The sequence below is a fragment of the Lynx canadensis genome, chromosome B4, assembly GCF_007474595.2.
Source record: "Lynx canadensis isolate LIC74 chromosome B4, mLynCan4.pri.v2, whole genome shotgun sequence".
NCBI lineage: Eukaryota > Metazoa > Chordata > Mammalia > Carnivora > Felidae > Lynx > Lynx canadensis.
In genome coordinates, this window is record NC_044309.1 from 35,082,638 (window position 1) to 35,109,499 (window position 26,862).

General features: G+C 41.3%; 1 protein-coding gene across 11 annotated transcripts in view; it reads right to left on the reverse strand.

Annotated features, from left to right (window-relative positions):
* The window catches only part of CACNA1C (calcium voltage-gated channel subunit alpha1 C), a 664,692-nt gene that overhangs the window by 115,777 nt on the left and 522,053 nt on the right, over positions 1 to 26,862 (reverse strand). For all 11 annotated transcript variants that reach the window (XM_032593890.1, XM_032593889.1, XM_032593891.1 and 8 more), the window contains exons 12-13: positions 15,393 to 15,553; positions 14,221 to 14,446 (exon numbers count right to left, since the gene is read on the reverse strand). In XM_032593890.1, the coding sequence (XP_032449781.1) occupies positions 14,221 to 14,446; positions 15,393 to 15,553 (387 nt within the window). The remainder of the gene's footprint in view (positions 1 to 14,220; positions 14,447 to 15,392; positions 15,554 to 26,862) is intronic.

The following is a 26,862-nucleotide window of genomic DNA, read 5'->3' on the forward strand; positions in this document are numbered from 1 at the left end:
AAAGCTTCTGGTCAGCAAAATAAACCATCAACAAAGTGAAAAGACAACCTATGAAACAGGAAAAAAATATTTGCAAACATATATCTGATAAGGCGTTGATATCCAAATATATAAAGAACACAGGCAACTCAAAAGCAAAAACAAAACGAAATGACCAAAAAGCAAAGCCCCAAATAATCCAATTCAAAAATTTGACACAGGACCTGAATAGACATTTTTACAAAGAAGATATATGAATGGCCATCAAGTACAAGAAAAGATGCTTAACATCACCAGCCATCAAGGAAATGCAAATTAAAACCACAGTGAGGTATCATCTCACACCTGTTAGAATGGCCATCATCAAAAAGACAAGAGGTAACAAGTGTTGGCAAGGATGTGGAGAAAAGAGAACCCTGTGCACTGTTGGTGGGAATGTAAATTGGTGCAGCTACTATGGAAAACAGCATGGAAGTTCCTCAAAAAAATTGAAAATCAACCACCATATGATTCAGCAATTCCACTTCTGGGAATATATCCAAAGGAAATGAAAACACTAACTGAAAAAGATATCTGTGCCCCCATGTTCATTGCAGCATTATTTACAATAGCCAAGATACGGAAACAACCCAAGTGTCTATTGATGGATGAATGGACAAAGAACTTGTGGTGTATATAATACATACACACTGGAATATTATTCATCCATAAAAAAGAGGAAATCATATCATTTATGACAACATGGATGGACTTGAGGACATTACACTAAGTGAAATAAGTCAGACAGAGAAAGACAAATACTGCATGATTTCATTTTTATGTAGAATCTAAAAGCAAAACAAGAAAGCAAAAAATTACCTAACTTGTAGAAGAAAGAGATCAGATTTGTGGTTACCACAGGCAGAGGGCAGAGGGGGGGAGAATTAGATGAAGTTGTCAAAAGGTACAAACTTCCAGTTATGAGATAAATAGGTCATGATGACCTGTACATGATGATGTAACGTACAGCATGATGACTATGGTTGACACTGATATACCAGAAAGTTGTTCAGAGAAGATCCTAAGAATTCTCATCAAAAGGAGGGAATTTTTTCCTTTTATTTTTATTGTATCTATATAAGATGACACATGTTAACTAAACTTACTGTGGTAATCATTTCCTAATATATGTAAATCAAACCATCATGCTATATGCCTTAAGTTTATACAGTGATGTGTGCCAATTATTCCTCAATAAAACTGGAAAAAAAATAATTCCTACTCTTAAAAAAAAACACCCTAGTATAGTGCCTGGCACACAGTTGATAAAGGTTAATAATTACTGTTATCACTAGCAGTCTTTAGACAGAAAAACACATTAATTTTTTTTCCCAAGAATGCTGCCCTCAGCCCAGGCACCCCTAAGAGAGGGTACAAGGTTTAGTGAGGTTTCCCAGATTTACCCTGTCCAAAGATTTGGTTTTTTAAAAAGTCTCTTCTGGAGATTCTCATTCAATAGCTATAGTTTGGGGCTCAGAAACTTATATTTTTGACAAGCATTCCAGATGATTCTGATAAGCAGGGAAGTTTAGGAACTCCTGGGTTACCAGAAACCAAAGAGGTCTATGAGTAAGGCAGGGAGGTCTTTCTGGGAAGAGATGGGGCTCCTTGGAGAGGAGGCTCCCAGTCATTATAGTCACAGTCCTTTTCTCCACTGTAAATACAGAGGTTCTTCATTATAGCCTTGGGAAAATCCCTTCCTCTTGGAAAAGGGGTGTGGGTGTGGGTTGCTAATGGCTGCTGGATGAAGCTTGGGCCTGTCACGATAAGGAAATGCACTGTAGCAAAAAGAACACAGCCTCTAACTGGAGCATGTGCAACTGAGAAATCTCACTTCCTTAGCTCCACCTCTGGCCTGTCTGCCTTCCAGGTCACAGTCTTGACTGCCTCCACTTAAGGCATTCCCAGCTTATTAGCAATACATGTAGTGAATTGCTTTTGCTGCTTAAAAGAGTGACATGCAAACCACCCCCATTATAGCCTCATAGCTGCACCCCCAGCTTGGGTACTTCTCTCCAGAGAATAGTTCCATATTAGGTGAAAGAAGCAGATGGGCCAACAGTTTGGATGTAAACGTGAACTTCTTTCCAGCCTGGCGTCTTTAATGCTCCTTTCTCCTTCACAAATTCAGCCGTTCTCTACCTCTATTTTGCCTGCCAGCCATTCTTCCTCTGTTTGCAGAATATGAATATACATTTATTTGTATCTGTTCTATAAATGCTCTTCAGTGTTTTTCATTTGTGACAGTCTCATCTCCTCCAAATAGGCTCTGAGTTCTTGAAGGCAAAGATCAGAAGTTTTTTTCTTCCATTCTCCCCATCTTTGTCCTCAGATAAATTCTTTTTTTTAAAATATTTTTTTTTTCAACGTTTATTTATTTTTGCGACAGAGAGAGACAGAGCATGAACGGGGGAGGTGCAGAGAGAGAGGGAGACACAGAATCGGAAACAGGCTCCAGGCTCTGAGCCATCAGCCCAGAGCCCGACGCGGGGCTCGAACTCACGGACCGCGAGATCGTGACCTGGCTGAAGTCGGACGCTTAACCGACTGCGCCACCCAGGCACCCCATGTCCTCAGATAAATTCTGTCCAACCTAGTATTACTGTGAGAGACTGCCTGTCACCCCAATAGGCTAGAGATTGTAATATTTGCTCTGCTTAAAGCCAGAAGTAAGAGAACCTCTCTGGGGCTAGGATACCTGCCCTTCTTACATTTAGAGCAGTGTTCCCACACTGGAGAGGAAACTGCAGAGGAGTTTGGTCATTTTGTATATACTGATTCCCAGGCCTCACCCTGGAACCATGAAATCATAATCTCTGGTGCTGGGACTTGAGTGATTTTCATTCTACCACTCCAAAACTTGTCAGTAGACTGGTATTTAGGAACCAGTAACTTTAGAGCATATTTATAACAAGATTTTCCAGCTGTATCAGAGGGAAGAGTATATATGGATTAAGGTCACAGAGCCCCCTAGAGCTCTCCTGTGTGTTCAACTGTCATGGAATATTCTGGAAAAGCCTTTATGGTCAAAGAAGGTTGAAGCCTTAATTTTCATGAGGCACATGGACATGAGGGAAATAACTCAAACCAGGCTCACAACTGAGATTCAGAGGTGTGTGACAGCCATGGGGACCCAATGGGAAGCCAGACAAGGAGGCCCCTGACTGGACAGAGGTTTGGTGGAGTGGAGCAGGCGGGAGGAAGAGAGGAAATGGGATGTGGGAGGAGTGCCTGGAGTTCTGGGAAAGTGGAGGCTGTGGTAGAGAAACAAAATGAGTCATCTAGTGGAGAAGAACTCTTTGGAAACATTGGGCATGAAAGATGGCAGATAGTGAGTGCCCTGGGGGGCCAGCAGTGGAGCAGGTATGGGGCTGTAATGGTCAGAGGGGCAGGAAAAGGGCAGAGTGTTTGACTAAAAGTGAGGACTCTTCTCACGCTTCCCCATGTCCCTCGAGGTATCCAGGGAAAGTCTGCACTTCTCTTGGTCAGCCAGGGATGGGCTCACAACATGAGATGTGTGGAATGACAGAGCTCCAACCCCATCATCTCCCATAGTTTCTGGCCCAAGACACAACACTTTCAGTCATCCTGAAGTCTCTCTTGACCCCACATCAGCAAGCTCTGTGGTCCCATATTCCAAGCAAAGCCTGAATCTGGCCACTTCCCATACTCTGTCACCAGCCGAGCCAGCAATCCCACATCCTGACAGGTTTCCCTGTTCAACACTTGCTCCCTGCAGCCTTTCTCCACACTATATGCATCTCAGGTAAAAAGCTCTCAAATGCACCATACTTTTTTTTTTTTTTTTTTTTTTACCATTTATTTATTTTTGAGAGGCAGAGAGAGACAGAGCACAAGCAGGAGAGGGGCAGAGAGAGGGAGACACAGAATCTGAAGCAGGCTCCAGGCTCTGAGCTGTCAGCACAGAGACTGATGTGGGGACTCAAATCCACAAACTGCGAGATCATGACCTGAGCTGAAGTCAGATGCTTAACTGACTGAGCCACCCAGGCGCTCCACCATACTTTTTTTTAATTGATAGTAATGGATTATAACATACTGAAAAACAATGTAAATCTATTGATATTTAAAAAAGGAGGTAGAGGTTTCCTTTATAGAATATGTCAAATGGATAACACAAATGTATGAATGAACGATAGAATCAGAAAATCACCATTTTGGGGGCACCTGGGTGGCTCAGTTGGTTAAGAGGCCAACTCTTGATTTTGGCTCAGGTCATGATCTCGTGGGTTCGTGGGATCAAGCCCTGTGTATTAGGTTCTGTGCTGACAGCATGGAGCCTGCTTAGGATTCTCTTCCTCTCTCTCTGACCCTTCCCCGCTCTCTCTCTCTCTCTCTCAAAATAAATAAATAAAATTAAAAAAATAACCATTTAGCATTAGCAACGAATTCAGTAATGATCATCATGGATGCTAAAACCACTAGGTGAAAGGTCACTGGGGAGTAGGGTATTCACATACTCTCAAAATATCACTCCATAGATTACTTATTAATCATAAAGGGAAAGGGTACCTCAACAGTGGAGAAATCTGGCAGATACCCACTTAACCAAGTTTCTACACTTAGAATCACCAATAACGAGACAAACTGATGCTACATACTTCCTGACACCATGCAATGGGAAGTACACAATCATCTATGTACTCCACACCACTGCAGCGGGAGGCCCTGTTAAATGTAAGTCACATTAAACCTCAAAACTGCTTCATGCTCTTGCTTCCCATTGGAAGGCCTAACAGATCATGCGGAATTGGCCTCTACTGCCTCAGTGACCTCATCTCTTCCCACTCTCCCCACCACTTTTGCTCCAGCCCACTGGTCCCCCGCTGCTCCCCCAGCCTCCATGCATACTCCTGCCCTGGTCCCTGTTTTTCTGCTGTATACAGAGGTTTCCGCCAGAACTCTGTGTGGCTCACTTCTTCAGTCCCTGCAGGCCTCTGTTCAAATGTCCCCTCACTACAGTGGTCCTCCCTTGACCACATCTATCTCCCATTCCCACTATTTAATATACTCATTACCACTTGCCATGAGAATGTAATGTCCATGAGAGCAGGGAATTCACTTGCTTTGTTTGTATCCTTAGTGCTTAGAACAATGGCTAGTCAAAGGAGGTGATCAATGAATATTTTGTTGAATGAACGAATGAATCTTACTATAAATGTGACACATTTATACTTACTGGAGGGGAAAGCAAGGGACATGGGATTACAAGATAGTTCTGTGTATGTGTGTCAGGAGAAGGGGTGGGGTGGTGGTGGCCTCTCACACATGTACTTAAGTCAAACATACTTTGCCTGAAAACACCTCTCTCACATCATTTCTTTTCCTATAACTTCCCTAAGTTCATGGGTAGAGTTTTTGAGATTCCTGACTATTCCACTGCCTGACATTAAGTCCAACTATTATGTATTAAGGGAATAGATAGGTGATTGGGGTTGGGGGATGTGCAAACTGGATGAAGGGGGTCAAATTTACACACTTCCAGTTATAATAAGTCTGGGGATGGAATGGATAGCATGGTAACTATAGTTAATCATACTGTATCGTATACTTGAAAGCTTCTAAGAGAGTAAATTTAAAAAATCCTCATCACACACACAAAATTTGAAACTATTTAGGGTGACAGACGTTAACTAGATTTATTGTGGGGATCACTGTGCAATGTATACAAATATCGAATCATTATGTACACCTGAAACTAATATAATGTTATATAGAATGGCTAATATATATGCCAATTATATCTTAACAAAAAAAGAAAAAAGTGATTATGTATAGGGTTGAAAGTGATTATGTATAAAGTTGATTATGTATAGAAGATAGGGTTGTTATGGCTTTGAGACCCTTGCAGTAGGATTTCCCAAAGAGTTCTGTGAACATGTGTCTCCTTTGTGGAAGAACTCCCATCCTGGTGGCTGAAAACCAATGGTTGTGGGTTGAAGGGCTTGAACCAGACTTTAAGGGACAAACTGCAACCAGATAAACTGATGGCATCCTACCTTCCTCATGAAAAACACCCAGACTGAAAAGATAATGCATTTAGGACCAGTCACACAGTTAAGACACAGTGAAGACAAAGAAACAAATGGCTGTTTATGCTGTTTATCTTCAACTTCCAGTTGCTTTCCATTCAATAGGGGCAAGGTGGGGTCTGCCCTGTAGCTGGCTTGCCACCTGTACTTTCTGTTCCTTTGGAGCAGAATTAAGGGAGGAGAGCTGGTGCCAGTAGTCTGGCATTACGAGGGGCATACAGCTTGCTGAACAGAAGGTGTCCATCCCTAATGTGCACATGGTTGGAGACGTTTTATGTGCTCTCTAAAGGACTGAGACAAAGGGACTGCTGAACTGATGTGGCAAAGAACACAATTAGGGGTCAGAGAAGAGCTGGATTTTGGAGCCTCCCACGCCTTGGCTGATAGCAGCAGATAGGGCGGGGGCCTCATTACCACTGATATCAATGAGAATTGTAGGTGATAGGTGGCAGCCTCTGGGAAGGGTGACATGAAGTAGCATTTAAATGAAATGCTGGCAGCCATGCAAGTCCTGAAGCTCTCTCTTCCTTAATGTCAATTTGATTCTTGGTGGCTGTTATCACCATGACATGCAGATCAGACGATGCCTCAGGTCTCAGAATCACTCTCATTTTTAGATACATTAGCTTCTAGACATAAAAACTAAAAGAGTTAGTGGCATATTAGCAATCATCTGAGGGTTTTATCCTAATCAATTAAAACCGCTGAAGCACACACAGTCACCAAAAATGAACATCTTTGGAGAAAGGTGAGCAGCAGCAGAACAAACTATTTAATGTCCGGGCCTCATAGAGAGACAGGAAAACTGAGCATCTCGTCTTCAGAACAGTGCACACACACATCCACATACACAGAAGTCTCATTCTGTATTTGGGGATTCACAGCCCCAGATGCACATGCCCAGCTTTAAAGACTCCCCTCCCTCCACCCCACCATCCTCAGACACTCCACTGGCTATGGTCATCCTTTCAACTTTTCAATTCTCCTGTGGCTCTAAATCATTCTCTACAAAGTGTGTCTTTGCCCACCCCATCCTCCATACAACCTAGCCCACTGTTCTCTCTTTAAAGTAGGGTGCACGTGAGGGTTTTCTGATCCAGACAATTTCTTTGTTACCTAAATTCTTTCACTTGCTGACTATGGCTTCACTTTTGCTAACTTTCCCCTCTGCCTCTCTTGGCTTAAATGACCACCATGTGTTCAGGGGTATTGTATCTCCATCATTCTTTCTGCTAAGTCTGTTTGGGCCCTGTGGACTTCTCCCTTATCTTTAGTGGCAGAAAGTGGCCTGAACCTTGCTTGAACTGGAACTTTCATCTTGTGAACTTTTGCTTCAAATAGCTCAGGGCAGGGTTCTTTACAGTCTAGGTATGGAGGAGAGCATCGAGCCTGCTATAAATAAAAGACCTTCAAAATAACAGTACTAATAGCTTTAGGGTGCTTTGAAAATGCTCCACCCTACTTCCTCTCTGTTCCAGAGAGGTTCATAGCTAAATTTATACCTGTCCCAACTCTTCTTGTCCTGAGGGGTAAAAACACCCCAACCCTCTCCAAAATAAAACTCCTCTCAGTGTTGGTGGTAGTGATCTATTGTTGGTAGAGTATTTATAAAGCAAACTTCATGTGGTGAATCTGTGTGGTATGAGGCTTCTATACACTATTCCTAAGGAAGGGAGGAGAAATGCAGGTCACATAAGATAACTGGGCGAAGCACAGAAGGTTCATTCAAGGAGGAAGCTCAGCTTTGCCACAGGGATGTACAAGGTGGGTGTACAAGGACTAGCCCTTCAGTAAATTTGGCCTCTGGTTCTGTAAGACACAATAGAGCCTGCAAGGATTAGTGAGGTAGGAGGCTGAACTAGGTATGTGCTGGTCCAGGAAGAGCCAGAGAATTCTATACTATCGTGGTCAGGGTCTGGGACAGCTTGGAGCTCAAGGCCAAATCTACCAGTTTAGTTCCTGCTGATATCTACCTCTGCCCCTTCCATTCTAGGAGAATGCACAGTTTATGTGTTTTGCTTTAGAGTCAAACCCTGCCTTGGATAACAAGTTCAAAGGTCTTGTCTTCTCTGTTTGCATAAGAGGCCTTGGTTGCACTGAGAATACATTCCCAGTAGGGGAATGTAACCCTGTCATGCTGGCAAGGTCATCTGGTCTTCATCTTGGGATTGCCTTGGAATTGTGCTCCTCTGAGCTCCTGGACCGCAGAGCTACTCAGTGTTCACTAGTGGGCCCCTGTACCAGATGTGTCAGGGTTCGGGAAGGAACACATTCAAGTCATCCTCATCTGGGTCTTCTTAATCCCCAGTAGATAATACCAGCCAGTCACCATTCCAGAGAATAACCACCCTTCATGCTGAAGGCAGTGAGCAGGCTCTTGAGTCTGAGCTGCCTTCTTCATAGACTCTGGCCTGGGAACTGGGCAGATGCCAAACATATCTCTTTAATAATGGTCCGTAAGGAGCTCAGAGCCTCCATGGTGTCCTGAGAAGAGGAGGGCTAGAGTGGGGAGGGTCAGGGCAGTGTGGAGGTGGATCTGATGCTCATGGTCAGATTCTGGCAGTTGAAAATGGAGACATTTAGAGCCTGGAGAATTTGCAAAAGGCTCTTACCTTGGGGCTCTATGGAGCCCATATGTGGTCATGATTCATCTGTAAATCTGTCTATGCTGAGTCAGCCCAAACTCACATTTCAGGGCCTGGGAAGGGAGCCACAGGGGAGGAGCAGTAGGAGAAAGAAATGGATTTAAGGTTTAAGAGAGAAAACAGCAAGGGCTGGAGGGATTTCAGTGCATTTAAAAACAAACTTTATAAAAAATGAAATGCAATTAGTAAATTGAAATCACATCCAGATTTAGTCTAACTGAGGTCTTTCTTCCTCCATGTAGAATAAGTCAGACTGGACTGACAAAGAGTAGACATACTTGATATTAAAAACTGGCAACATTCAAGAGCCCTGTAAAACCTCAAAGCAGGAGAAAGAATCCAATCTATTACTTGGCTGGAAGGCCCACTGTCATGGGTAATGTATCAAAAGATGACAAATATTTTGGCCACATGTATGCCTCTCTGTTCTGACTGAGGCAGGAATCTTGCCTTCCCTATTTCATAATTTAGTGGTAATTTACCACTCCCAATATTATTAACACTCAGTAGTCAACTGATTTACAGTCCAGTGCAGGGTTCCCAGTCTTTCTTTCTTTCTTTTTTTTTTTTATGAGACATGTAGGATGGATGGTATTCATACGCACAGTATACTCTCTAATGAATTCTCAGATTTTGACAAAATACACAAAAATAGCCATGCTGAAAATTCATTTTCTTCATGTATCATATTCATATTCATCATATATCAAAAACTTCTGCTCCCTTCAGGTAACATGAAGAGTGGTAACTCTAGCCCATTCTTGCCCATTCATAAAAGCATTTGGGAATGCAAATGACCAACAGTGAGGGTGTTACAGGAACAATCTTGAATTTATTTGCATTTACTCTTTAGAAAACTAACTGTTCATAAACTTTGGTATTTCATCTCCTATAATAACAAATTATTGCTATGCACTGTTCAACTGCTCTGGACATATCATTGTGTCTTGACATCATGGTTGAGGGTTCTTAGTCTAGGTCAGTATTCCAAACTCAGAGTGCAGGTCTTGGGTGAGGTAAGGGAAGCTTGGAATTTTAGGAAGGCGTCCACAAATCCATGAATACACCAAACATTACAGCACTCTAGATAAATAGTCATCTTGTGTGTACATTACCACTTTTCAAATGTATACAAGTGTATAGGAATTAATAAAATTAAAATTATTTAAAGACTTTGCTGAATTCATAGTAGCTCTTTATCATATGTTTTCTCAGTCAGGAACTATCAAAGTACAATTATAACATGATTAGGGGCTACAGTATAGAGAAGGGAAAGCAGATGAAAGAATTAAGGTTTCCAATTGTATATGAAGGTCCATATTTTAGCACAGGGAAGTGGACAAAGGACAGCAGCAGGAAATTAGACCAGCGTTTCTCAAAGTGAGGTCACTGGATTACCAGTATGGAACTCTCTAGAAGTTGCTGGTCGAAATCTCTAGAGGTGTGTGTCCTTCATGAGCTCTTATTGAGTTTAACTGTGTCTAAGAATCACAATCACTGGGTCAGAATGCACTGTGAAAAAATGCTTTTTTAACATACTAATAATACTGAGATACTACAAAATTTTCTCTAAGAGGTTTTAAAAGAAGATAGAGAAATATGCTTGCTTGATGACAGGACCATCTCAAGATGACCCATCTCTAGAGACCAGATGTCCACTCCCAGACCATATTTTAGGCATTTTCTTGGTCACTGGAGTATACTGGAGACAAGGTTCAGAAGGGGCATGGGATTCCCCACATAGTTATAGTCTCTATGTTGTTTTCCAAAAGCACCCGAGGGGTTGGAGGCTTGCAAAACAGGAAGATGATGGCCTTTGCCAAAGTAACTTCCAATTAGATAATGAAATTATTCTGTTTATAGACTTTACAGAGATCTGAAATACCACTAATCTTTCTTTTGGAGGGACTATGGGAAGCTCTCTGACAAAGACAGATTTTTAAAAATGGCTTCTTGGCAATAGTTTCAGCTTAGAAGTAGATAAATTATTGATTAGAAATAGAATGAATGTCAAATCTCTTTAAGACTCTATGACAATATCTAGGAACAAGAATTCTTTTCTATAGGAATCTAAAAAACAAAAGCAAAAACAAACCCCCAAACACATAGACTTTTGAGAACTATTTAGGACGCACTGAAAACTCCAAGTGAAAAATAGCTTTTACCAGACCCAAGGAGGAACAGGTAGAATCAGCAAATATCCAACAAGAATCCATATGTAAAAATCCTTTAAGGCACACCTCTGGGATAAAGACAAGACAGTTCAGCAGTCAACTTCACAGTTCATGGTCATGGTTAGGAGCACAGAACCTGAGGTCAGACACAGATCTGCTACTTAATCCCAGATTCATCCCTGAGCAGTTTGTGTGGCTTGGGTAAGTGACTTAAATCTTTAAACCACAGTTTCCTCATCTATAAAATGGGAATCATGATGATAGTACACTCCTCTGACCCTCTCTTACAGTTAATTGTGAGGATGAGTCAAGTGAAAAAAGCCAGACCACACTAGGTGCACAGAGTAAGTACTGATGCATATTAACAATAATTGTTATTATATTTCTACTACTTTTAGTAACAAGCCAAGGGTTTTCTGTAATGTCAAGATATTCAGGGCATACAGAAAGAGTTTTTTCTGGGGTGAGGGGAAGGGAGGTGTTTGCTCAGGAACATTAAACTTGTGGGTTTAAATTCTGCATGTCCTTGAAGTCCATCCTGTGACATTAAACATTCCCCAGGGACTTTCTCCTTTTCCCAACTTCTAATAGCATGTATTCCCATCCTTGTCCCAACATTTGCCAGCTCATTTTATTCTGTCTTAGATTTTCTTTCAATGGTTTCATATGCACAAACTCCATCTCCCTAGCCAGACTTTAAATTTCTCCTGGGTTCAGGTCATACCATACCTCTCTTCCCTTATCTCTCAGAGCTTGATGCATAGTAGGAACATGGGAGAGAAACAGAAGTAAGAGACTGTATATGTGTAGGTGGCTCTCAGGGCCCCACCTCTCCGTCCTCCAAATAACAACAAAGATAATAAACAGGTTAATAATAAGTCTTCTGGCTGCTGAGTGTCCCTGGGCCTGGCACTGTTTAAATGCCTTCTCTCATCTGACCTTCGACAGCACCCCAGGAATGTGTGCTGGCGGCTGCTGAGAGAGCCATAAAGAGAACAACAAACTGAGGGCAGTATTGCAAGCCCTGACTACTCATACAGCCATGTTCAGAACACATCAAGCAGGTATGGTTACCTTCAAATCCCTGAATGAAAGATACTGAGCCCACTCCCTCTTTTCCCAATACAATACAACTGATGGTTTCAGTGGCCCTATTATCAGTTGGGATCCCAAAGCAGAGACTCTTACAAAGAGGAGGTTTGTCAGAGTTTGAGCCTCCTCCCTTTCACATGTTTCTGATATGTCCCTTCAAGGTTGACCACAACCTACTGCAACTCAGACATATATCTCAAAGATTTTTAAGAAACAATGCTTATGTTCATGTGAGGCCTTCTGAGAGTTTCCTATTCTATTTAAATCTTTCACTGAAAATGAGAATGTGAAGAAATTGGAACCCACATACATCACCAGTGGGAATGCAAAATGGTGCAGTTTCTTTGGAAACAGTTTGGCAGTTTCTCAAAATCTTAAATGTGCAGTTATCAGATGACCTAAAAATTCTAGTCCTAGGTATATATCTAAGAGAAATGAAACTGAAAATCCATACAAAAACTTACACATGAATATTCATAGCAGCATTATTCATAGTAGCCAAAAGGTAAAGATAAACCAAATATCCATCAACTGATGAATGAACATATAAACACAATGTGTATCCACAGAATGGAATATTATTCAGCCATAAAGAGGAATAAAGTACTGACACATGGTACAACATGGGTGAATCTTGAAACCATTACATAAGTGAAAGAAGCCCAGTCGCAAAACACCACAGACTGCATGATGTCACTTATAGAAATTGTCAAGAATAGGGAAATCTACAGAAATAGAAAGTAAATTTTATTGGTTGCTGCTGGGAGGAATGTGGGGAGAATGAGGAGTGGGTATGGGTTTCTTTCTGGGGTGATAAAAATGTTCTAAAACTAAATTGTGGTGATGGTTGCAAAGTTCTGTGAATGTACAGAAAAACACTGAACTGTACACTTTAGAGGCATGAATTATAGTATGTAAATTATATGTCAATAAAGCTGCTTAAAAATGATGGTTGTGATTCAATCAATTGATTTCACCACTCAAATAGGTCACAGCACAGTCGAAATGACTGTCCTAGAGCATGCTGCCTGGCCCCATGCCCCCGCCTATGCCTCCTCTTCATGAGAATCACTGCTTGACCCCGAGAGCTGGGGAGACTGTAGTCTTCGGGTGGGTGGATGGACAGGCAGACGGAGAGGGGGTGAATGTGAGGAAGGAGGGGTGAAAGCCATCTGTGCCATGATAGCCATCATCCTTACTCAGTTAAGGAAACTGGACTGCATTTTCAGCAGCACATGCACAGGAAAAAGACCACATTGCTCAGTCTCTCGAACAGTTGGGGTGACCATGAGAACAGATCCTTTGGTAAGATCTCTCAAAGAGCTCTGGAAGGGCTGACTCAGCCAGGATGGGTGTCTGCTTTGGTCCCTTGCTGTTTCTCTTCTCCCTGCCTTGATTCAAACATGATGGCTCAATCTCTGAAAGCCACCTAATGACCCAGAGAATGGTGGTTCTAAGGCTGTCAAAGCAAAGGACAACAGGGAGGGGTGTCTGGGTGGCTCAGTCAGTTGAGCATCTGACTTTGGCTCAGGTCATGATTTTGCATTTGTGGGTTTGAGCCCCAGGTTGGGCTCTGTACTGACAGCTCAGAGCCTGGAGCCTGCTTCAAATTCTGTGTCTTCCTTTCTCTTTGCTCCTCCCCCCACCTCAAAAATAATAAACATTAAAAAAAAAAAAAAGGACAGAGGGGACGGGGTCTCTGTCTTCTTCAGTTAACCTGGGATGCCCACTTCTGCACTTTTTTTTAAAGTTTATTTATTTATTTTGAGAGAGAGAGTGAGAAAGAGACACATGTGAGCAGGGAAGGGGCAGAAAGAGAGAGAGAGAGAGAGAGAGAGAGAGAGAGAGAGAATCCCAAGTAGGCTCCACAGTATCAGTGCAGAGCCCGACACAGGGCTCAATCTCATGAACTGTGAGGTCATGACCTGAGCTGAGATCAAGAGTAAGCTGCTTAACTGACTGAGCCACCCAGGTGCCCCTCTATACTTCTTTTATGTAACTAAATAAATCCCAAATTTGTTTGTGCCACTGAGTTGTCTCTGGTAGCAGTGGTCAAAGGTACTTATAAATGATATGTCATCTAAATGAAGAAAAATTCCTCTCCATCATATATGAGCCAAGGATAGACCTCTTAAGAAACAGCAGCTACTCTCCCACCCAGGACTTTCTGCCTCCCTTGCCTTCTGGAAGAACTTCTACCTGAGTTCCAGGTCCAAAGGGAGGTGAGAAACCAAATACCTTGTAATTTTAAATATCCGCAGTAGCCGGACACATCTCAGCACAGAGATGCCCAAGGGAGACATGATCTTGGTCTCCACCAGGATGGTCTCCAGAATGCCCCCACACACGATGAAGCAGTCAAAGCGGTTGAAGAGGGACACAAAGTAGGCCTGCAGGCCCAGGCTGTACATCTTTAGCAGCATCTCCGCAGTGAAAAGGGCCAGTAGTGCCTTGTTGGCCGTGTCTGGTGGGTTCAAGAGAGGGGGTAGGATCCCAACACAGATGTGAGAGTGGGGAGAGGGGGGAGGAGGAGAAAGAAAACAGTAATTATCACCACTGGAGAAAAAGCCAGATGCTTCCCTTCCCAGCCAGGACACCTCTCCCATATGTTGCTGCCAGAACAGAACAATTGGGGCCAAAGTGACAAGAAAGGGGTATCTAGTAATAGTCACAGTAAATATGTATCGAGGATCTACCATGCATCAAAGGCTTTGTGTGCTGATCTTCTTTATTCCTCCCAGCAGCTTTTCAGAGATGAGAAGTGAGGTTCTGAGAGGTAAGTAATCTACCCAAACCAATCAGCCAAAAGGGGGAGCCAAGTCACCCATCTGCCCTCTACACTGGGAGACTGTCCACCACCCAGCATTCTGGAATGCAGCCCCTGTGTCTGCCTGACTCCCTGGGCATGGAGCTGAGGCACTGGCTAAGGAGGTCCTCTTCTAGGGGTTCAGGGAAGGGTACTAACTGCCCATTGAGGACAGCTCCTCGTGCTCAGGCCACTACTGTCCTCTTTCTTGGCTTTTTGCTCACCTCATCCTCACACGTTCTGGCAGGTCCACCTGCAGGCTATTGTATTGAAAATCCATTCTGGGAAGTTGGCAGCCAAGGGTTGAGATAGCCAAACAGGGGGCAGCATGTGTCCTTGTCACCTGGACCCAACGGTGACTGTTGGGGTAGGCAGATGGTGTGGGCCTACACAGGTGAGCCACATCTGTTTATAATGAGGTTGCACATTTTACTATGGGGCTTGCAAGCTGTCAGGCCCTTGGTATCTCCAGCATGGTGCCTGCCAAGAGCCACGGCCACTGGCAACTTTCCCATCAACCTTGTGCCTGTGACCATTCCCTCCCTGGGATTTAGGGCTAAGTTAACAAGAGTAAAGCAGGATAGTGCCAGGGGCTGCCTCTCACCTTGGACCTCCGTGAGCCAGTGGGGCTGGTTGTAATGTTCTGAGGCGATGGTGAGTGTGTTGAGGAACACCAGGAAGATCACAAGCCAGTAGAAGACATTAGACTTGACTGCAGCACGACACTTTCTTCTGCAGAACCGATTCCACCGACGCCAGTAGCGGCTGGAAAAGGAGCAAGGAGAGAGGGATGGGGAGGGAGGTGACTGTGAAATTCAGATTTTTTCCAATATGAAAGGTACCAGAGTGGTTTCCTTTCTTCCCTTAATGGACTTGGCCTCACCAGAGCAGTACAATCTGGTGGCAAACAGATAAGCTTCATGTCAAGTTAACCAGGATCTGTCACTTGTGTGGCCTCAGGTGTAGCCCTGCCCCTTGTAAGCTTTGATTTTTCCCATTTGTAAAACAGGAATAGGGCCAAGCTCACAGGGTTGTTGTGCAGATCAATAAAATCCATATATATATATATATATATATATACACACCATATATTGCATCTGGTATAAATAGATATTGTTTTATAATAATAGCATTATTCAAAATTATATTGCAAGTATTAGGAGAATTATTAGTAGTGATGGTAGGAATAGGACTAGTAATGTCTACCATTAATGAAACTTCATCTATGCCTGTTACCATATTAGGCACTTTCTATGCCTTCTCTTTAATTCTTTAAATAACCCTGAAAAGCAGGTGTTATCCTGATTTTGAGGAGGAGTAAATTAAGGGCCATGGAGGTTGAATACCTTGATTAATATCACACAGTGGCAGAGCCAGATTTGGTTCTCCCCTGACCCCAGCCCAGTCTCTCGCCCAGATGCTGCCTCATCTGTAAAGTGTAAGGGCTGAATCTGGATCAGAGGTTCTTTGCCTTTATGGGGTTATGGAATGTTTTCAGACTCTGATGAATGTTTAGATCCTCTGTTCAGAAAAGAGCATACATGCACACACGCATACATACACACACATCTCTGCATACTAGTTCATACAACAGCACATGGACCCCTGGAAGCTTAGCTATGGTCCTTAAAATGTTCCTTTGGTCTCTTGGTTAGGGACTTCTGTCAATGATTCTCAAACCTGGCTGTACATGAAATTACCTGGGGTAGCTTAAAAAAACAATCATAACCTCCCACTAGTACCTAGGCTCTAACTCCAAATCAATTAAATCTGATTCTCTGGAGGCTGGGTATTTTTTAAAGCTCCCCAGAGGGTTCTAATCTATAACCATGGTTGAGAACCATTAAGCTAGATTAAACGAAGGAGTCACTCACATTTTTAAATTCTATGGTGCAGGAGTTTATAGCTTTCCCAAATTTCATCCTTATTAGATACAGAGAAAATACATAGCTATGTTTGGTAGTTCCATTGACCAAACATTTGATAAATGCTGGCAGTAGCAACAAAGGAGAGAAGGAAGGGGATCGTGGAGAAGTGCCTGGGAGGGAGACTTACAGAGGCCACCTTAATGATTTCCAGAGAGAGAATGATGGAATTTGATTTTAGAAAACCAACTAAACAACAAAACAACTTCTAGATCAGAGGTAGTATGAGAAATATTCTTTTGACCATCTGGGCTGGAGATGATGAAGGCAGTAGCTTTATTAATGGAAAAGAGGACATTGAGTTGACACTCCACAATTTTGGAGGCAGAATCAATAGGACTTTGAGCTTGACTGGGTGTGCAAGGTAAGAGAGAAAGGTATGGAAAGACAGCCAAAACTTCTAGCTGGGGTGATTTGGAGAGTGGCACCTCTAGCCAATATAGGTACAGACAAGGAGAAGCAGTGCTCTGGGCAGGGAGGTTGCTATGAAGGGAAAGTAGGGGCGCCCAGCTCAGGAAATAGATTTGGAGTGCTTGCAGGTCATGTATATAGAGAGACCCAACAGGCAGTCAGAAGGCAGTGCCCCTGTGTGGGTAATAAAGAAGGCAGGGAAGGAACAAAGAAGCATCTTGGAACAATAGTCCATGAATATCTGTATTCACATCTGTATTCTACGTTTCTAGAAATGCAGATCCTTGCTGCTATGGATTCATCCACCCACCCCCAAACTGACTTTCAAGACAGCTTGACTTCATTTATGTTTTCACTCTGTATTTTCTACCTACTGTCTGTGGAAAATCCTGTTACCAAATCTTTGTTAAAATCTCTTAGGAGACTAGAAAAGTGAGAAGTACATTTAAGAAGAGAACTGTTTCCTCAGAACTGCAGACAGAACTTAGTTTTTGGCTTGCAGAACAGGGAGGGAAGGAAGAATTAATCACATAGTGTTCTGATCTGACCCTACCTCATCATGGGTACTTGAATGCCATCTCTAGTGTGTGCTATCTCTTTGTAGGGGATACTTACATGCTACTTGGGGGTAATTCACTGCATAGAGAAGAAATGCATTGGGGTCAGAAAATTAAGGTTTCGAAATTCTTTCGTTTCGAAAGGTTTGCATTTCTTTACAGTATATAAAAATGGACTTGGAGTCAGTTTAATACTGAGAACTTGATTAAGTTCCTCTTGTCCCGAGTTTCGGATACGAGGTACCACATAGTCAGGCCTATCCCATGGGTCTAGAACTGCCTGACTCGCTGAAGGAGTGGCTGTCGGATAGGGTAGTGGCTGTTAAATGTGCTGTTCCTGTGCACATCCATTCAGGGGAGTCACATGGATTTGGGCTGGGGTGGGGGTGGGGGTAATTACTATCCAGAGAAAGTATTTAAAGATAATTATACACCTCCCACTCTTCAAAATATAGCTTTGCTTGACAACTGGTTTCCTGGCAACACTTCCTACTGTATAATAAATGTAATGATTTATTAGAATGTGTAAATTTATTTGTGTGTTTACATACACACGGAGGATATAGAAATTAAATGATAAAATAGGGAGGAGAAATTTGCCTGCTATTCATGTTCCCTTAAGCACAAAAGTCATTTACTCTAGAAATAGAAGTTCCCATATGTAGATATAGGACAGAAAGGTGGATATGAATGTGCCTAATCTACTTCTTCAAAATTCTGTATCATTGCATCCCCATGGGAAAGTTCTGCTCACTCACCCTGGGATCCACCTTACCTTTTCCTAATTCTGGGCCTTACTCTTGCCTTTCCACCTACATGGACTGTCCCCACAACTGCCAGGACCTTCCCTTCCTATGTCCTGCCATTCTTTAGGGCTTAGCTCAAGTCCCAGCTTCTCCGTGGTGAAATTTTCTAGTTTTCCCAGACTTAGTACTCCTGTCACACTTATTGTCTGCATTACTCATTTTAGTTATACATTAAGGAAATAAGTATTAAACACCTATCATGGGATAGGTAATAGACAGTCTTTGCATAAAACTCATGCTTAAAGACCCTTGTAAGCAATGAAAGAGTTTGCTTACCACCAAGGCAGGCTTCACAGAGGTGCCACAGGAACACACCAAAGGGCCTCCTAGCCAGGGGTGGAGGAGCCAGCAAAGGTTACCCAAAAGAAATGATTTCTCATTTCCCCATACTGTCAGTTATCTTTTAGTATATGGTTCTTGCCTCTCCAGTGAGATCACAGGATCCTTGAGGGAAAAAGACTATGTCTTACACTTTGCTATAGACCCACAGTACTTAGTGCAGTCCATTTCACATGGTAAGGACATTTGACTGATAGGTTGGTAGAACAGCAGAGACAAACTCTATGCAGATTTACTAACGTCTTGCTGAAGACAAGACTTGAGAGCCTGGAGCTCTTGTGACCCAGGGATGAAAGTGGGGGTGAGGAAAGGGCAGTGTTACTAAAAGAGTTTGCTTGGCATATAATTTTTGTCAGGCATCTAGAAGAGTAGACAACAGCAAAATGGTGGACATTTCAGGCTCTTTCTAGTGGCTAGAATAAGTTCCTATCTTTTCTTTAACTGGGAACAAGCAACACAGAAAATGATTAAATTTAACTCTTTTATACTATATGTAACTTAAAATGGACTATCAGAGATTAGGAAAATTTATATATGTGCCTTGTCCTTGCTGCTCATTTCACTGAAGATGGGGCAAGACAGTCCTTCCAGATTTTAGAACCCCATGGGGTTCACTTCAGAACTCTGTAAAGTCAAAATCTGGAAACTCCAACAGGTTATCTGATTAATCCCTGCAAGTTGCATAAGACTTTCTAAATAACTTGTTCCCTAACTGTTTAAATCCTATTCTGAACCATGATGCCCAAATGTTGCAAAATTCGTTATTATAACTAATTCCTCAAAGTGGAGACTTGGCTTACAAAAGGAATCCCCTAATATTGCCTGAACATTATAACTTGATTATAATTTGCTGAGTTTCCTCTAAAGTTTCTCTTCTAATATTTCTTTTAAATAAACCATGACTTTGTATCATTCTGTATTGCAAATGTCTGGAAATTCAAATTGTCTTATTTGTCATTGTTAAACTGAGAAAATGATCAGGACATTTTGTTAAAACTTAAATTTTAGAATCTTTTTAAAGAGTAAAACAGGCTCTTCACTGTTTACAAAGTTATTCTGAGTTGCAAAAATTCCCTCTCCATTTCCCCCCTGTACTACTATGCTTTTCTCCTGTATGCTCCCATTCAATCATGGCTGCCATAATCAGGCAGAAAGTACGAAGATACATTCTTCTTGCATCTGTAGTGGAAATCCTAGCAGCAGACTGAAATAATTCCAGATCTACTTTGATAATTTTCATGACATTTTCAATCCATTGCCCTGCTTTGCTATTCCTTAAACACACAACATCAGTGGACTGTAGAATCTAGACTAGAGGGTTGCCATTTTGTATCTTCTCAGACTTTTTAGGGCCACCCCATCTGGTGCAGTAGCTACTAGCCACATGTGGCTCTTGAGCACTTGAAATTGGCTAGTCCAAACTGAAACATGTAGTAAGTGTAAAATAAATGCTGTATTTCAAAGATTTAGTACAAAAATTAATGTAAAATATCTCAATTTTTATATTAAACAGGAGTTAAGATGGCAGAGGACTAGGAGGACCCTAAGCTTGCCTCATCCCTCAAACACAGATAAATATCAAACCATCATGAACACCCAATATCTGAAGGCTAAGAGAGAAAAACTGCACAAGAGGTAGAAAACAGCCACACTGTTGAAGACAGGAGCTGCAGAGAGTTGATTTGGGGGAGAGAAGAGTTGCAGATGCCACAATGGGGACAGAGTCCCGATATTATAGAGAGTAGCAAAAGAGAAAGAAAGAGAAGGAAAGAGTGAAAGTGCACGAAGGGAAGTGTACAAGACAAACTCTCCCCCAAAACCACTGTCTGGGAAAAGGAGAGCAGTGCAGTGGAAAGCTGAAATTTTTTTTCAATATATGAAATTTATGGTCAAATTGGTTTCCATACAACACCCAGTCCTCATCCCAAAAGGTGCCCTCCTCAATACCCATCACCCACCCTCCCTTCCCTCCCACCCCCCCCATCAACCCTCAGTTTGTTCTCAGTTTTTAAGAGTCTCTTATGCTTTGGCTCTCTCCCACTCTAACCTCTTTTTTTTCCCCTTCCCCTCCCCCATGGGTTTCTGTTAAGTTTCTCAGGATCCCACATAAGAGTGAAAACATATGGTATATGTCTTTCTCTCTATGGCTTCCTTCACTTGGAAAGCTGAAATTTTGAAGGTCTGTGCCATTGCTAGGGTCATGCCTGGTGGGCTTGGTGGTGCTCTGGTGGGGAAGGAAGGTAGAGACCCAGGAGTGGGCAGCATGGTCTGAGAATTCCCTGGGTTGCACAGAGATAAACAGTTTCCCTGCTTGGAGTGCATTTGGGAGTGGTGGCATGTCCCCTCTGGGGACAAAAAAAGTGGCAGCACCAATGTGCTGCCCTGTTCCCTAGCATAGGAAAAAAGACACTGCCTAAGGACAACAAACCTTTGTCTGGAGTTGTGCTGTTCTTTACCATAAACTCCGAACCACTACACGATCTCGTGACCATTTTCTGAGACAAACCAGCAAATGGCAAAAACCTGGCTAGGCCCTCTCCCAGAGGATCAGCATGTGTTTGAGCCATACAGATCTCTAAAATTTGTAATTTTGAAACCTAGCCACATGCCTGAGATAAAACACAGGAGTACTGTTCTACCTGGCAGACAGACAGCTTGGTCGCAGGCAGGGTGAAGGCAGGGATCTGGAAGAGGCTAGGGACACAAAAGAGGTGCTTGTCTGTTCTTTTGTGAGGGCTTTCTGAAGAGTGGTGGGCATGAACTCCCCACTCCGGGGACAAGAGAGTGGGGTGACACTATTCCCCCCACCCTAGCCCACCCATCAGCACTGATCAACTTCAGTGAGCAAAACAGCACTAGCAAGTGGAGGCTGTAGTTGCTTACACTAAGCTCTGCCCCCTGTACCCTGCAGGTGCATCTCTACTAGGACAGGTCAGTCTGAGATTCAGTGCAGCAGGCCACAGCCCCAGAAGACCAGCACAAACCCCTTGCATGCATCAAGTCTACTGATCATAGGATGCTGCAAAAGCTTCAGCTCTAGGGGAAATAGGATCTAGTTTCCTTTCTTTTTTTTTTTTTTTTTTTTTTTTTTTTTTTTTTTTGGACCTCTTCTATCACTCTCAGGAGCAGGAATATAGGAGCAGGCTTTTCTAACAACCCCCCCCCCCCCAAAAAAAAACTAGTGACCCAGACAAAATGACAAGACAAAGGAATTCATCCCAAAAGAAAGAACAGGAAGAAGTTATGACCAGGGATTTAATCAATATAGATATAAATAAGATGTCTGAACCAGCATTTAAGAAAATAATCATAAGGATATTAGCTAGGCTTGAGAAAAGCATAGAACACACTAGAGAATCCCTTATTGCAGAGATAAAAGAACTAAAAATTCATGAGGCTGAAATAAAAAATGCAATAACCAAGATGCACAACCAAATGGATGCAATGACAATGAGGATGGACAAAGCAGAGGAATGAATCAGTGATATAAAAGATAAGATTATGAAAAATAATGAAGGTGAAAAAAAAAGAGGGAAAGAAAGGTTTTGGATCATGAATGCAGACTTAGGAAACTGAGTGACTCCTTAAAGCATAATAATATTCATATTATAGAAGTCCCAGAAGAAGAAGATAAAGAAAAAGGAGGAGGAGGTTTACTTGAGTTAATTATAGTTGAAAACTTCCCTACTCTGGAGAAGGAAACAGACATTGAAATTCATGAAACACAGAGAACTCCCATTAAATTCAACAAAAGCCAGCCATCTCAAAGACATATCATAGTCAAATTCACAAAATACACAGACAATGAAAAAATCCTAAAAGCAGCAATGGAAAAAAAAGTCCTTAACCTACAAGGGAAGACAGATCAGGTTCAGAGTAGATCTGTCCAAAGAAATTTGGCAGGCCAAAAGGTAGTGGCATAATATATTCAATGTGCTGAATGGGAAAAATATGCAGCCAAGAACACTGTATCCAGCAAGGCTGTCATTCAGAATAGGAGAGATAAAGAGTTTCCCAAACAAAAACTAAAGGATTTCGTGACCACCCAACCAGCCCTGCAAGATATATTAAAGAGGACTCTTTGAGTGGAGGAAAAAATACCAAAAAAAACACAAAGATCAGAAAGAAAATAGAACATCACCAGAAACACCAACTGTACAGGTTAATACAATGGCACTAAATTAATATCTTTCAATAATTACTCTAAATGTAAATGCTAATGTACAGACTAAATGCAAATGCAAAGACTAAATGCTCTTATCAAAAGAATAGGGTATCAGAATGGATAAAAAAACAAGACTCATCTATATGTTGTGTACAAGGGACTCATTTTAGACCTAAAGAAATCTGTAGAATGAAAGTGAGGGGATGGACAACCACATATCATGGTAATGGTCGCCAAAAGAAAGCTGAAGTAGCATAGTAGGGGACTTTAACACCCCACTTACAACAATGGACAGATTATCTAAGCAGAAAATCAGCACACAGAAACAGTGACTTTGAATAAAACACTGGACTGCAAGGACTTAACAGATATATTCAGAACACTCATCCTAAAGCAGTGGAATCCATATTCTTTTTGAGTGCACATAGAACATTCTTCAGAACAGATCACATACTGGGTCACAAATAGGATCTCAACAAGCACAAAAGAACACAGCATCCAACTTTTCTGACCACAATGCTATGAAACTCAAAGTCAACCACAAGAGAAATTTGGAAAGACCACAAATACATGGAGGTTAAAGAATATCCTACTAAAGAATGAATGGATTAACGAGGAAATTAGAGAAGAAATAAAAAAAATACATGGAAGCAAATGAAAATGAAAACAGGACAATCTAGAACCTTTGGGATGCAGCAAAGGTGGTCCTAAGAGGGAAGTATATTGCGATTCAGGTCTACCTTGGAAAGCAAGAAAAGTCTCAAATACATAGCCTAACGACCTTACACCTTAAGAAGCTAGAAAAGGAACAGCAAATAAAGCCAGCAGAAGAAGGAAAATAATAAATATTAGAGCAGAAATGAATTATATAGAAACAAACAAAATAACCAAGTAGAACATATTAAAAAACTAACAACTTGTTCTTTGAGAGAATTAATAAAATTGATAACCCCTAGCCAGATTTATCAAAAAGAAAAGAGAAAAGATGCAAATAGAAAAAATCACGAATGAAAGAGGAGAGATCACAACCAACACCACAGAAATACAAACAATTATGAGAATATTCTGGAACAGAATTTGAAAAGACCCATAACCAGCAAATAAATTGAATCTGTAATCAAAAGTCTCCCAGCAAACAAAAGTCCAGGGCCAGATGGCTTCTCAGGGGAATTCTACCAGACATTTAAAGAAGAGTTAATATCTAGTCTTCTCAAACTGTTCCAAAAAATATAAAGGGAAGGAAAACTTCAAAATTCACTCTATGAGGCCAATATCACCTTGATTCCAAAACCAGTCAAAGATCCCATTAAAAAGGAGAATTACAGGCCAATATCCATGATGAACATGGATGTGAAAATTCTCAACAAGATACTATCAAATTGAATCCAATAGTTCATTAAAAGAATTATTAGCCATATTCAAGTGGAATTTATTCTTGGGCTGCATGGGTGGTTCAATATCTGCAAATTAATCAACGTGATACCCTACATTAATAAAAGAAAGGATAAGAACCATATGATCCTCTCAATAGATGCAGAAAAGGCATTTGACAAAACATAGCATCCATTCTTGATAAAGGCCCTCAACAAAGTAAGTATAGATGGAACATACCTCAATATCATAAAAGTCATATATGAAAGACACACAGCTAATATCATCCTCAATGGTGAAAAACTGAGAGCTTTTCCTCTACGGTCAGAAACAAGACAGGGATGTCCGCTCTCCCCATTACTATTTAACATAGTACTGGAAGTCTTAGCTTCAGCAATTAACAACAAAAAGAAATAAAAGGCATCCAAATCCGCAAGGAAGAATTTACTATTTGCAGACAATATGATACTCTATGTAGAAAACCCAAAAGACACCACCAAAAAAGAATTGCTAGAACTAATACATGAATTCAGCAAAGTTGCAGAATATAAAATCAATGTACAAAAATTGTTTGCGTTTCTATACACCAATAATGAAGTGCAGAAAAAGAAATCAAGGAATTGATCCCATTTGCAGTTGCACTAAAAACCATAAGATAGATACCTAGGAATAAACCTAACCAAAGAGGTAAGAGATCTGCACTCTGACAACTATAGAATACTTATGAAAGAAATTGAAGAGGACACAAAGAAATGTGAAAAAATTCCATGCTCATGGATTAGAAGAACAAACATTGTTAAAATGTGGACACTACCCAAAGCAATCTACATATTTAATGCAGTTTGTATCAAAATACCACTAACATTTTTCACAGAGCTAGAACAAACAATCCTAAAATTTGTATGAAACCACAAAAGAACCCAAATAGTCAAAGCAATCTTGAGAAAGAAAGACAAAGATGGAGGCCTCACAATTCCAGACTTTAAGCTATATTACAAAGATTTAGTCATCAAGACAGTATGGTACTGGCACAAAAACAGACATGTAGATCAATTGAACAGAATAGAAAATCCAGAAATGGACCCACAACTATATGGTCAATTAGTCTTCAACAAAGCAGGAAAGAATATTCAATGGAAAAAAGACAGACCCTTCAACAAATGGTGTTGGGAAAACTGAACAGCAACATACAGAAGAATGAAACTGGACCATTTCTTACACCATACACAAAATAAATTAAAAATGGATGAAAGACCTAAATGTGAAACAGTAAACCATCAAAATCCTAGAGAAGAATATAGGCAGCAACCTCTTTGACCTTGGCTGTAGCAACTTCCTACTAGACATGTCACTGGAGGCAAGGGAAACAAAAGCAAAAAGGAACTACTGGGACATCATCAAGATAAAAACCTGCACAGTGAAGGAAACAATCTACAAAACTAAAAAGCAACTGATGGAATGGGAGAAGATATTTACAAATAACATATTAGATAAAAGGTTAGTATCCAAAATCTATAAAGAACTTATCAAACTCAACACCCCCCAAAAAAACAAATAATCCAGTGAAGAAATGGGCAAAAGACATGAATAGACATTTTTCCAAAGAAGACATCCATATGGCTAACAGACACATGAAAAGATGCTCAACATCACTCATCATCAGGGAAATACAAATCAAAACCACAATGAGATACCACCTCATATCTGTCAGAATGGGTGAAATTAACAACATAGGAAACAACAGATTTTGGTGAGGATGCAAAAAAAGGGGGAACCCTTTTACACTGTTGTTGGGAATGCAAACTGGTGTAGCCATTGTGGAAAAACAGTATGGAGGTTCCTCAAAAAGTTAAAAATAGAACTACTCTGGGATCCAGCAATGGCACTACTAGGTATTTACCCAAAGGATACAAAAGTACAGATTCAAATGGATACAAAAGTACAGATTGGGCTACATGCACCCTGATGTTTATAGCAGCATTATCAACAATAGCCAAACTATGGCAAGAGCCCAAGTGTCTACTGTCTGATGAATGGATAAAGAATATGTGGTATGTGTACACACACACACACGTATATATGTATGTACACACACATATATGTATATATGTAATGGAATATCACTCAGCCATCAAAAAGAATGAAAGCTTGCCATTTACAACAACGTGGATGGAGCTAGAGTGTATTATGCTAAGCGAAATACGTCAGTCAAAGAAAGACAAATACCATATGATTTCACTCATACGTGGAATTTAGGAAACAAAACAAATGAGCATATGGGAAAGGGAAAAAAAGAGAAAAAGAGGGAAGCAAACCATAAAAGACTCAAAGACAGAAATGCTGAAGTGTTGGAGGGAAGTGGGTGGGGGGATGGGCTATATGGGCAATGATCATTAAGGAGGGCACTTGTGATGAGCACTGGGTGTTACATGTAAGTGATGAATCACTAAATTCTATTCCTGAAACCAATATTACACTATATGTTAGCTAACAAGAATTT